Source organism: Vombatus ursinus, unplaced genomic scaffold (genome assembly GCF_900497805.2).
Source record: "Vombatus ursinus unplaced genomic scaffold, bare-nosed wombat genome assembly UNPS02014822.1, whole genome shotgun sequence".
NCBI classification, from domain to species: Eukaryota; Metazoa; Chordata; class Mammalia; order Diprotodontia; family Vombatidae; genus Vombatus; species Vombatus ursinus.
The window spans coordinates 992011-1004239 of record NW_020954600.1 but is presented as its reverse complement, the minus strand read 5'-3'; the positions used below and the strand labels follow the sequence as shown (position 1 = coordinate 1004239).

Sequence of the window (12229 nt, the reverse complement as noted above, 5' to 3'; positions counted from 1 at the left end):
GTTTTTCCCAATTCCCTAGCACTGAGGGCATTAACAGAATTGAGCATATACTTGGTGTACCCAGGTCCATGGCCTTGAACCAACCCAGTGGACCAAGAGCCTGAGAGTGTCAGGCCCAGTGCGAGACAGCCTCATAATTGTCTACCAGAAAAGCACTTCCAAGCCTTGGTGCTTGGAGAGCAACCCCAACTGCAGGGCAAGAAAGGAGGGGAGGGGGGAGGCTTACATACCTTCCAGTCTTGGTTGGAGAAGAACTTGGGGTTAGGCAGTTTCGCTGTACGGGCCACCAAAATGATGTGGTTTAGGGGTTCAGGGGTCCTGGGACCCCAAAATCACAACACGCGGGTCCTGCCCGAAAGAATTCGACCCAAGCCTTCTTTCAGCCAAAGACAAGGTTTATTAGAACATCTGTCATAATGGGCAGACTCTTAAGGAGCCTGAAGTAAGCTATTGGCTAGATTTTTAAAATCTGAACAGTGGCTAGATTATAAGAATCCCAGCAATAGCTAGATTTTAAGAATCTAAGCCCCATCTTTTTTCTTGCCACTGGACTTCGATGATTGGAGGAAAGAGTGACGCTGATGACTTTGCACAGTTCTGCCTCACATTCAGATCCAATTCATGAGCAAGTCAAGATATCACCCTTGTGATGTCATTGGTCCTCTTTGAGAATGAAAGATAAACAATAACAACAACAACATGAATATCTATCACCCAATCAAAATCCTGGAAGCTGTTGTCTACATACCTTTGGGTAGCTTCCCTTCCTTCCACAATGAGTTCAGTATGTGGCTCACAATTTTTCTCTCCTCCCCAGCTCTTGCTTCATAGTTGGGGACTTCAACAATACTAATTGACTATCCTTCAAACACCCTAACCCCTCAGTTCCTTAACCTACTCACTTCCCTTGACCTCCTCCTCCACTTTACCTCAGCCACATACAAAGATCGTCATACCCTTGATCTTGTCATCACCCACCAGTGTACCATCTCTGTGTCCAAGAATTCTAAAATCCCTTTTTCTGACCATAGTCTACTGGCCTTCTACCTCTCCTTCTGTCTTTTCTTATCAAACTGTACTTTTCTTCTTTGTGACCCCATGGTCACAACCCACAGTTTAAGAAGCACCGAAGGGGTTGCAAGTGGAAAAATCCCTGTTCTATACTATGACTTCCACACCGTTAACCCCTTAGTTCTCTCCTAGGCCATCTTCCCTACACCAGGTATTCTCTCCTCTTTTCCCCATCCTGACCTCTTGGTGAACCAGTTCAACTCTACATTATTCTGTTCTATTGAGTCCCTGGCCCTCTTATCACATCACCAATTGCCCATTGCCAAGCCTCAGCCTTGGATCAGTCCCACCATCTGCTGCCTTGTCTCCTACACATGTGCTGCTAAAAGTAGGTGGAGAAAGTCATGCAACCATTCTAACAGGGTCCACTATGAATTCATGGTACACAACCTCATCTGGGCCCTCACTGCCACAAGGCAGTCCTACTATATTTCCCTTAGCCACTTACTATCTCACTCTCCACAGCAGCTCTTCCAAACCTTTTCATCCTTTCTCAAACTTCCTATGGCTCCCCTTTCCCCCCTCAGCTAAGAACCTGGGCTTACATTTTACATAAAAAAATTGAAGCCTCTTGCTATGAGCTCCCTCTTCTCCCCAATTCCTCATAGCATGTCATTCATATGCTTTCTACCACTATCTTCTCCTTCACCCCTGTCTTCCTCCTTAGCAAGGCCAACCCTTCCACCTCTACAATTGATCTCATTTCTATTTTATCTCTTCCAACAGATTGCTCCTTCACTCTATTACTTATCTTCAATCTCTCCCTCTCTTCTGGCTTCTTCTTCAATGCCTATAAACATGGGTCTCCCCCATTCTTCAAAAAATCCTCCCTTGATTACTTCTGTCCCTGCTATCATCCTATATTTCTTCTGTCCTTCGTGGCCAAATTCTTTGAAAAGACTATCAGTGGGGCAGCTAGGTGGTGCAGTAGATAAAGCATCAGCCCTGGAGTCAAGAAGACGTGAATTCAAATCTGGCCTGTGTGACCCTGGGCAAGTCACTTAGCCCCAATTGCCTCAAAAAAAAAAAAAAGACTAGAGTAGATGCCTTTCTTCTCACTTACTTCTCTGCCTCTTAAAATCTGACTTCCAACCTTATCATCTCTGCAAAGTTACCAGTGATCACATTTGACCAGTTGTCCAATCCAATAGCCTTTTTCTCAGTCCTCATTGTCCTCAATCTCTCTGCAGTCTGTGACATTGCTGATCAACTCTTCCTTCTTGATACTCTCTTCTCTCTAGGTTTTCAGATACCACTGTCCCCTGGTTCTCCTCCTACCTATCAGACTTCTCCTTCTCAATCTCCGTAGCTGGATTCTCTAACCAAAGGTATCTCACAGGGTTCTGTCCTGGACCCTCTTCCCTTCTCCTTCTATACTATTCACTTGGTGACCTGATGAGATGATATGGATCTAATTACCATCCCTCTGCTAATAATTTTCAAATCTACCTAGCCTGCCCTAGCCTCTTAGCTGATCTCCACTCTCACATCTCCAATTGTCTTTCTTAAACTGGATGTCCAGTAGACATTTTCAACTCAACATGTACAAAACTAAATTAATCATCTTTCCTCCAAACCACCCTCCACCCCTGTGCCCCTCCACTAACTTCCCTATTGCTGTGGAGGGCAAGAGCATCCTCCCCATGCCTCGGGCTCACAACCTAGGAGTCGCCTTGGACCCCTCACCCTCTCTCACTCCCAATTTGTAAGCTGCTGCCAAGGCTTGTCAATTTCACCTTTCTGACATTTCTCAAATGTACCCCTTTCTCTCCTCTGACACTGCCACCACCCTGATGTACAGGCCCCGGTCACCTCACACCTGGACTATTGTAATAGCCCCCTGGGAGGTCTGCCTGCCTCTAGTCTCTCTCCATTGCAATCAGTCCCCCATTTGGTTGTCAAAGTGATTTTCCTAAAGCACAGGTCCAGTCATGTCGCTTCCCTCCTCAATAAACTCTAATGGCTCCCTATCACCTCTGGGAACAAGTACAAAATTCTCTGCTTGGTGTTGCAAGGTCTTTATAATGTAACCCTTTGTCCCACCTCACTCCCTGACACTGTCTGCCTTGCTGTTCCTGCCACGGGACACTCCATTTCTTCCCTCTGGGTATTTTCTCTGGCTGTTCTTCACTTCCAGAAGTCTCTGCTTCCCATCTCTGTCTCCTGACTTCCCTGGCTTCCTTCAAGTCCCAACTAAAATCCCATCTTCTAGAGGAAGCCTTTCCCAAACCCTCTTAATTCTGGTGCCTTTCTTCTTTTGACTATTTCCTATTTCTCCTGTGTAGAGTTTGTTTGTACATATCTATTTGGTTGCTTTCTCCTTCATGAGATTGCCTTTTGCCTCTTTTCATATGCCTAGTGCTTAGAACAGTGCCTGGAACATGGTACATACTTAATAAATGTTTATTTACTGACTAACATGACAAAACAAAGAATTAGTGAGCTCTTTATTTTAATTTCTTTTCAAAATCAACTTTAAAAGACTGTCTCTTTTAAAGCTGATTTTTAAAATAAATTTAATATGTTAAGTGACAAAGGAAAACTTAAATCACAAAGAAACAAAGTTAGTGTCTCTACCTTCCTTGTGAACAGGGTGCCCCTTGGGAGATGTATTGGATTTCTCCCATATGACATTAATCTATAATTCAGCATTCTGCTGTAAATTTACCCATGGAGAAAGGAGAGAAAAAAGCCTGAAGAATTGAAAGAACTTGTGAAGTTTGACTGTTGCTACAAAACTTGAATTTGGAAAAATCTGCCCATGGGGGCCCATGACGGTGGCAGCAGCTTCCCATAGCGAACAACTCTCTGTCTGAGGCAGGAGAGTAGAGGAGAGTGCCCTGGACGTGCACCCTTGGCCGGATCATGATGGGCAAGTCACTTCTGTGCCCTGAACCTCAGTTTCATCATCTGTAAAATAGGTATCACCTGCCTCCCAACAACTTGTGAGGAAAAGAGCACGCGATGAGCCATTTTAATGTGAGCCGTTGTTACTATTAGCCAGTGATTTAGGGAGCAAAGTTTATTGAAAACCTGGGAAATTTCAGCTTTAGGTGATTGCACAGCGTGTGGCACCTATGTACATAGCAACGTTGAATAAAAGTCGACTGGTTGCTGTGATGTAAGCCGGAGACTGGGTAAATGTGCTCCTCAGTTGGCTGAGGAGTCTGTCTTGTGCTTGATCACATCTACTACTTAGTGTTGCCCAGCCCTGAAAGGTAGTTGCAGAGGCTGGGGAGGGTCCCGTCTAAATTGTACAGCAGGGATGGGAAGCTTGCAGAAACGTAATTCTAAAGACATAAGGAGAAATAATTCCAATGAGGAAGAAAATAGAGAGTTGTCCAAAAGAGACCAATAGAGGTGCATGGGACCTCACCAACCAACTTAATATCTGAAAGGCACCTCTAGGCATCAACTGCCCTCAAAGAGGGGCAATGAAGGATGGATCCCAAAGTGGCTTTGGACCGATGAAAAGAGTCTCCAGGATGCTAAAGTTCATTCTCCTTTTTTTAAGACAATAGTGTTGATCCATGCTGCATGGAACTGCATCTTTGCTCCTATTGCTCTTTTCTTTAAATCCTTTTTCTAACCTACTTCTTGGCCTTCACCCATTGCGCTTCCGTTTTCTTCACATTGTCATAGAATTAAGAGTTCTCTGCCAGTTTTGCATGGGAGAAGAAGAGTTTGCAGCAGCTTTTGCACACAGTGTAGTTGGCTGTGACTGTGTTTGTGGAGCTCACACGGTATTCACAACATTGTTCCAAACCTGAGCCTACACACTGACATGACTCTGGCTCCAGCTCCTATCGTCTGCGTGAAGGACAGCCGTTGTCTTCTCTTTTAGATATGAGAATGGGCATCTTCCATGTAGTTGAGGCTGAAGGGAACAAGAGATGTCCTGCAAAGCCTCTTCTGGTTCTCCAGCTCAAGTTTGGTTTTGTTCTTAAATTGACGTGGGATACCAGCGAGAGCTGCCGTTTGGAATTCATGTCCCAAACTGTTGGCAGCTGTGCAGCTGGACGAGAAGTGGATTTGAAGGTAGAGAAACCAGCTTTGATTGCTGTTAATTCTTTGTGTGGCCGCTGCTCCAAAATTACCTTCTTTCTCTGGACCTCAGTTTCCTGATCAGAAAAACAAGGGGTCTGAACTAAAGCTCCTTTAAGCTCTAAATCCCCTGACCTGATGCATTCCCCATTGCTCCATTGGCGACTGTCTTCAGCCTGATATCTGTCTCTCTCTAAAAATAAACATGTCCTCTACCTGGACTTTGCCAGTGGTTTAAGAATTTTATGGGACCTGGAGCCTGTTCTTGAGCATGTCCATTCCTGAGTTACTATTGTCTTCTTTCTAGTGGAATTTGCATTTTGAGATAGCTCCAGTGCTTCCCAGCCTTTTCCCCCCGCTTTGGCAAGAGAACCCAAAGACTACAGCATATTTTCCTCCCTTCCTGGGGCCCAACTTAAGTAATGACTCACTTGAGCCCTTGGGCTTTGCCTCATCCTCTCATTTTAGGGGCCACTTTTTACCCCTTCCTTTACCATGGATCCTCATTTCTCTCCACCAATCTCCTCATGGAACCATTTGTCTCTCCTTTAGATGGATGGGAGGTATTCCTTCCTGGGCGTGTTGTCAGAGGTATATGACAGATCCCCTGTTGCTCCACACTCCAAACTGAAATGGACAGATCTATAGATGTCACCTATGAGCAACTGTGTTTTTTCTTGTGGCAGCTGGTATGTGTTGGGGAAGAGCCCAGAGAGAATATCTTTAAGGAAATGTAAATCCTGATGAGGTAGAGAGAGAGGTATTCTCTAACAACAGACAACCTCCAGTATCGTCCAGTTAAGGATGGATTGTTTTCTGTCTCTATAAAACTCTCTAGTGACTGGTTAGAACTTCCTGAGGTGGAGTAGGGGGCTAAGACCAGCTGGATTCCAGAGTTTGGTAGAGGGATGTGCTTATGTACCTAGATTTCCCTCTGGGGAGCCAGGGGATGGACCCAAGTGGGGCTGCATCTTAGAAATGTGAGGCAAACGGGCTACTTCTCCCGTTTTGTGGCAACTCTTCTGAGTGGCCTCTGTTTTCCATTTTGCTTCCCGCCTTCTGGAAGAGCCATCAAACAGTGACTTCTTGGTTTTTATCTTTGCAGCTTTAACAGCGTGTGTCAGGGGACTCATATTCTCTTCCGAGAGTTTAGCTTCATCCAGGCCACCCCCCATAACAGAGCATCCTTCTTACGGGCTTTCTGGAGATGCTTCCGAACGGTGGGCAAGAATGGAGGTAAGTCTTCTCAGATTTGTTCATAGAGATCTGAAGCCGAAAAGCACTTTTGTATAGCTATAGATAGCATGTTTATTGAGCTTTGTTGGCTATTTCCCATGTCTTTTGAGATGCAGTGATAGAGGGTGTCAATAAAATTCTTCCCAGACTGAGCCACTGAATTCCCTTGTGGGTTAGTTCACTAACTGCTGAATTTCGTGATTCTCTCAATGGAATAGGATTAATGTCTACGTCACAGAGGTGGTATGAAGAGAATAAAACCAGGATTTGCAAAGCACCTTAAGATTCTGGGATAAAAAAATGCACAAATGCACTTTAAAGCAGGGAAAACAGGAATGTGTGTGTGTATACACATGATGGTCTCTTTTGAGTTGACCTCATAAACAAACTTGGAGGTAGAAGAATATCAGGAAAGGTCCTTCATTGGAAATTTATTTAGAGGGAGCTTATGCAACCGTCTTCTCTAGTACTCCTTGTCGGAAGTAGAGCCAGATATTTCAGCACGAGACCACAGAATAGGTGAACACACTGCAGAACACGCTGGCTTCGGACGCAAGCCTTTTCTTGTGCATATTGACTGTGGTCAGTTTCTTTTTCCCACGTCATTCATTCACCTGTATTTGTGGAGCATCTGCTGCATGTGAGTCACAAAGTTCTCCAGCTTTAAATGAAACGAAAAGACCTCAGCCCCCCAACTTTGTAAAAATAGGATCATAGATTTAGAGCTGGAAAGGGCCCCAGACTCCCCCCCGCCCCCCGCCACATTTTGTAAGCTGGGATGTAGAGAAGTGTCAATCTCTAACCTAAGTCCTCAGGCTCCAATTCTAGGCCTTGCCCCATTACACCAAACTGTCTCTCCTATTACCTCTCTACACAGTCTGGTGCTTTCAAAATGAAGACTTTCCCATGTATGATCTCATTTGATTTTGTGAACTACTCTGTGAAGCAAGGCAGTATTACCCATTTTACAGATGAAGAGATTGAAGATTAATGACTCTAAGGGATTTGCCAAAGCTGACCTAGTAAGTTAGCGGCAGCTTGGACTACAACTTGTTACCTAGCCTAGGGCTCTTTTTAGTGTAACATCCAACATGTCCTCCAGATAGAGCCAAAGACCTCAGGAAGACCTGAGTTCAGGTGTGACCGTAGATACATCCTAGCTTTGTGACTTTGGACAAGTCACTTAGCCTCTGCCTACCTCAGTTTCCTCGTCCATAAAATGGGAAGGCTAACAGCGCCTCCCTCCAAGGGTTGCCGTAAGGATCAAATAAGATTATGTTTGTAAGGCGCTCCATAAGTGCTCACTATTTCTTCTTCACAAGCTAGTGTGGCTTGTGGGAAATGTAGTGTTTAGGTATGACATTATCAGCACCTTCAGATCTCCATATAGGATTTTCAAGCTAGTGGCACAGCTAGTGCCACAAGTGACCCACGTAGCTTTTGGCCTCTGAGCAAATGTGAGTTCCTTTCTCATTAATGTGCTAGCCCCAGCCAGCCAGAAGATGTGCTGCCAGTGATCCATCCAGCTGCTGAGAGGGATTTACTTTGAGTTCCTCGTTTTCCCTGTGCTGTCAGCTGTCCTGAATTATATGCTCAGTATTTATTGTGATACTTCTTGATCAGACAACCCAGGAATTCCTTAGCACCAGATGCAACATTCATAGCTAGGTGAGCCAGACCTCCACAGTCAAAACGTTTTTACATTTTTACTCTTTTAAGAAGCTTTCCAAACATCTTTCAATCACAAATATGTTGAACAGTTCTGAACTCTGAGCCAGAATCTATTGACACTTTGGGAGTGTCAGGGTCCTGAAAATAGAGTCGCCGGTTTAATAGGTTCCCACCTAGACCTGTTGATCCCTGGCTTCTCTGTGGAGGAGATGCTACCACTGCTTTCCTGGATGTGGCCTTTGCCAGGAACACCTGAAATAGAGGTGTTAGCTCTCAGAGAGAGAGAGCCCAAAGAAGAGCAGAGCTCCCCAGCCTAAAGCTGCCTATGGAGATTGGATCAATAAAGGATGTGGCCTGTAGGCAGAAATCGCTCAGCCCAGGTTTCTGACTCAGTCTCACATGTACAGTGGTCCACGTGTCATTTCTACGTAATCTCAGCCACTGACTCTTCCTATTTCTGTAACTCCAGGAATACTAGTTACACACCTGTCCCTATCTGCTGCAGGACTAAAGCTTCTTAGGAGTTCAGAAGTGGGGCCAATGAAAGACGCTCCTAGCATCAGGCCTTGTGTTGTGCTGTCTTTCTTTTCTAAGTTGGGTAAAGGTCAAACTGCGCTGAAAATGCGCCTGGTTTTTGGTTTTACCTGTTCTCTGAGGTTTGGCATCACATGTATTTTCCATTTCTGTCAGATCTCCATGTAAGATTTTCAAGTCTGTGAAGGTGGAGATAATGTCATACCTAAACACTGCATTTCCCAAAGCACTTAGTCCAGTAGATGCATAATAAATGAGTATTGAATAAATCCTTGTTGATTGACTCCTCATGGTCCTTCTCCTCAGCTCAATCCTAGGATCAAGCATTCATGCATTTATTAAGTGCCAAACTAGGTGTCAAACACTGTGCTCCCTACTGGATACAGACAAAAATGAAACCACCCCCGCCTCAAGTTGCTTATGGGATATCAGGAGAGACAATGTGTATCCCTATAAGTATCTACATAAGAATGGAGTGTATTCTAGGCATGAGGGCGCAACCTGCCCATAGAAAGGCTCAGGATGATGCTAAACTCTGCTTATATGCAGTTATTCAGATGACACTTTGGCCACTGCTTATTCTAAAGTTTAAAAATGTTTTTTATATTTGTGATTTGCCCCTGTTAAATCAGCATCTTTGATACTTTGTGATTTCAATCAGAGATGGGCACAAGCCAAAAATATATGGCTAAGCATTAAGAAAATAAAGGAACAAAAGCTAGTAGCTTATTCTGAAGATTCTCACCTGTATATCATGGATACTTTGTTCAAGGAGGGAGTTTGAAGAAGCTGACATGGAAAAGGTTGGGTGGGCAGAGGGTTTTGTGGATACTTGGGGCAAAGGTCAAAGGGCACCAACTCAGTTTCTACGTTCCAGCCTTCCTACATCTTCAGGGTTGCTAAATGCCTCTTTGAGAGTTTGACAGTTCTAAAGAATTCTTTAGGGCAATTTGCCTTCACTAGATTCTAGTTTCTAGAGGTATCATGAGAGTTGAAATGGCATATGCTATGTGTCTTCTGTTTCTAGCCCCAGAAAGACTCAGAGGAAGGTATCAATTTTCCTGTTCTGTGGCATACACAGAAGGCCTACATTCTGCTGGGGAGACAGTAAAAGAAATTCACATGCCCCCACCTAACTAGGAATGAGGCCTAGGGATCTTTCTTGGGCAGGTTTATCACCTTTCTTATAAGACCATCAAATGTGAGGGAATAGTCAACACTTTTTCCCCAGCACCTTTGTTAAAGAGGCCTCATCACATCCAGCTGATAGGCCAGAGAGTGGCTTCTTCTCACCACTACCAGCCCATAGAAGGGCCCTAGTTCTTATTCCTAGTTATATCAGGGCAAGTAAATTCCTTTCACTTTCCTACCCAGAGTTCAGGCTATATACCCTATAGTTTTCTCTGAGCTTTAGTAGGGACTGGAGATAAATACTTACACCAGTCTTCAGTTACTCTTTTCACTCCAATCATCCCTCCTGACAATTAGCATCCAGGCCAGAAAATTGCCCTCTAGCCTTAAAGGACAAGGATGAGGACAAGGGGGGAATGGGGGAAGGGAGCGAGGGGTCAGGAAATCAAGCTGGTGCCCTCAGCCCTGTTTTCCTATTCTCACAGCAAAAAGTCCCTGTCCCTCTTCCCCAAACACTGAACAACATCATAAAAGATGAAGCTGATTATGCAATCATAACATTTGTATAGCACTTTATATGCATGATCTCATTGGAGCTTAAAACAACCTAAGTAAGGCAAATTTTTCTGTTTTACACCTCAGGAAACCGAAGCTGAGGGAGGTTAAGTGTCTGAGTCAGAATTTGAACCCAAGAATTTGAACCCAGAATTTGAACTTTCTTGATGCCCTCAGCTACTTGGGACCCCCTCTTAAAATGACCTTGTATATATTTTGTGTGTTCTGACCACAATTCCTGTGAGTTGGGAATGACCCGTCCTCACTCAGCTCCACTTTGTACCCCTCTCAGGTTACCACGTACCACATACAATATCATAGTTATTAGACAATACGTGGTGGGCCTCTTCTGCCAAACTGCAGGCTCTGGCAGGGTAGGTTAGTGTCTTCCTCATTTCTCTATCCACCCCTTGCCATAGCCCCTAGCATACCCGGTGTGTTGGACATTTCTGGGTACTTGGGATGTGCTTGAGGACTGCATGTTGATTGGTTGTACTGACCACACATGAGTTTGCTCCACTTTCATACATCTCAGGGGAGGGGGTGGTTCTCCAAATTCAGAGGTCAAGGCCAACATTCATTCTGGGCAGGAAGTGAGGTCGCTGTTACAAACTTTAACAACTCCCTGGGGATTTAAGCAGTCCCCAGCTTACCTGGGTGACAGCTGCTCCCCTCTGCCACCAGGAAGTAGGGGGGAAGCCCCCCAGGAGCTATCTGCTGCTCCAATGCTTGTTCATCTTGGGATATACATGCTGCGACTGGGGAGGAGCACACACGTGCCGTGGAGGCACCGCAGGCCTGGATTCAGGGAGCGCCTGGAGCTGGAGTGAGGATGCTGTCCCCATTCGGTAGGAGGGGGCTCTCCGGAAATTCAGCTGAGCCCACTTACAGATCTTTGACAGTATTTGTCACGATGAGGGTACTGGGTGTGGTTCAGATTCCTCTGGGGAAGTTCCTTCAAGAATCTCCTTGATTTCCTGCCCTCCATCTTCTTTCTTTGGTTGTGGTTCTAGGGCGCAGCCAGTCGCACCCAGTTGGCTGCTGTTGCCTTGACCCCATAGATTCTTTGAAGTCAGCTGCTACAACCACGGCTTCACTGCCCTTTTTCCTTTCCAGTTGCCCAGATCTTAAAAACTGGTTCTGAAAGTTCTCATCTGGCATTGAGGCAGCTGAGCAATGCAGTGGGCAGCAAGCAGCATTTACAGATGCCATGGATCACAAGGGACCTCTGGAAATCCCATTTAACCTTTCTCAGTACCCACTATATAGCCCTAAGAAGACACAGGCCTTTTCCTTATTGTTATCAAAAAGCATTTATGGGCCAAGAGATACCCAGGTATCTATAGTAGTACTCCCTGGTCCCTGGGGTATGTCAGTCAGCTAATAAACATTTGTTACTATGCCGAGCAGAGTACTAAGGGCCGGGGTTAAAAATAAAGCCAAAAACACTGTCCCTGAGCTCAGGGAAGTCTCAGTCCAGTGGAGGAGACAACTATGTCATACAAGATGGATGCCATGTGGAGGGAAGGTCACAGGGTCCAGGGAATGGCACAAGACCAGGAAAGGCCCCCTGGAGAAGGTGGGAACAGCAGGAGCAAAGAACTGGAAACCAAGCACGTGTCTGCCAGTTGGGGAATGGTTAACAGACTCTCATACATAAATGTCATGTTGTAAGAAAGGGCAAATATGAGGAATTCAGAGAAATAAAGTGAAATTTACGGGAACTGCTGCTAAGCAAAATAGAACCATGTCCACAGTGATGACAATTGAAAAGAAAGATCACTACAAAGTCCCCCCACTCTGAGTGTCTGAAGAACCTGTGAAGGCCTCAGTGATAAAGCACACTGCTGTCCTCTGGGGAGAAAGCCTGGCAGTGAGGAGAGCAGAAGGCTGCAGACGCTGTTGGATGCTGGATCCATCACTGCACACCAAGGCCAGGCTCTGGATTGATCACTGTGTACCATGGTGAGATTCTGGATTCGTCTCC

The 12229-nt window shown here is 45.2% G+C and overlaps 1 protein-coding gene across 1 annotated transcript in view; it reads left to right on the top strand.

Annotated features, from left to right (window-relative positions):
• CUNH11orf49 (chromosome unknown C11orf49 homolog) overlaps window positions 1-12229 on the top strand; it is a 178787-nt gene that overhangs the window by 92234 nt on the left and 74324 nt on the right. Inside the window, 1 exon segment of the mRNA XM_027837751.1 lies at window positions 6221-6351. Within this exon segment, the coding sequence (XP_027693552.1) occupies window positions 6221-6351 (131 nt within the window).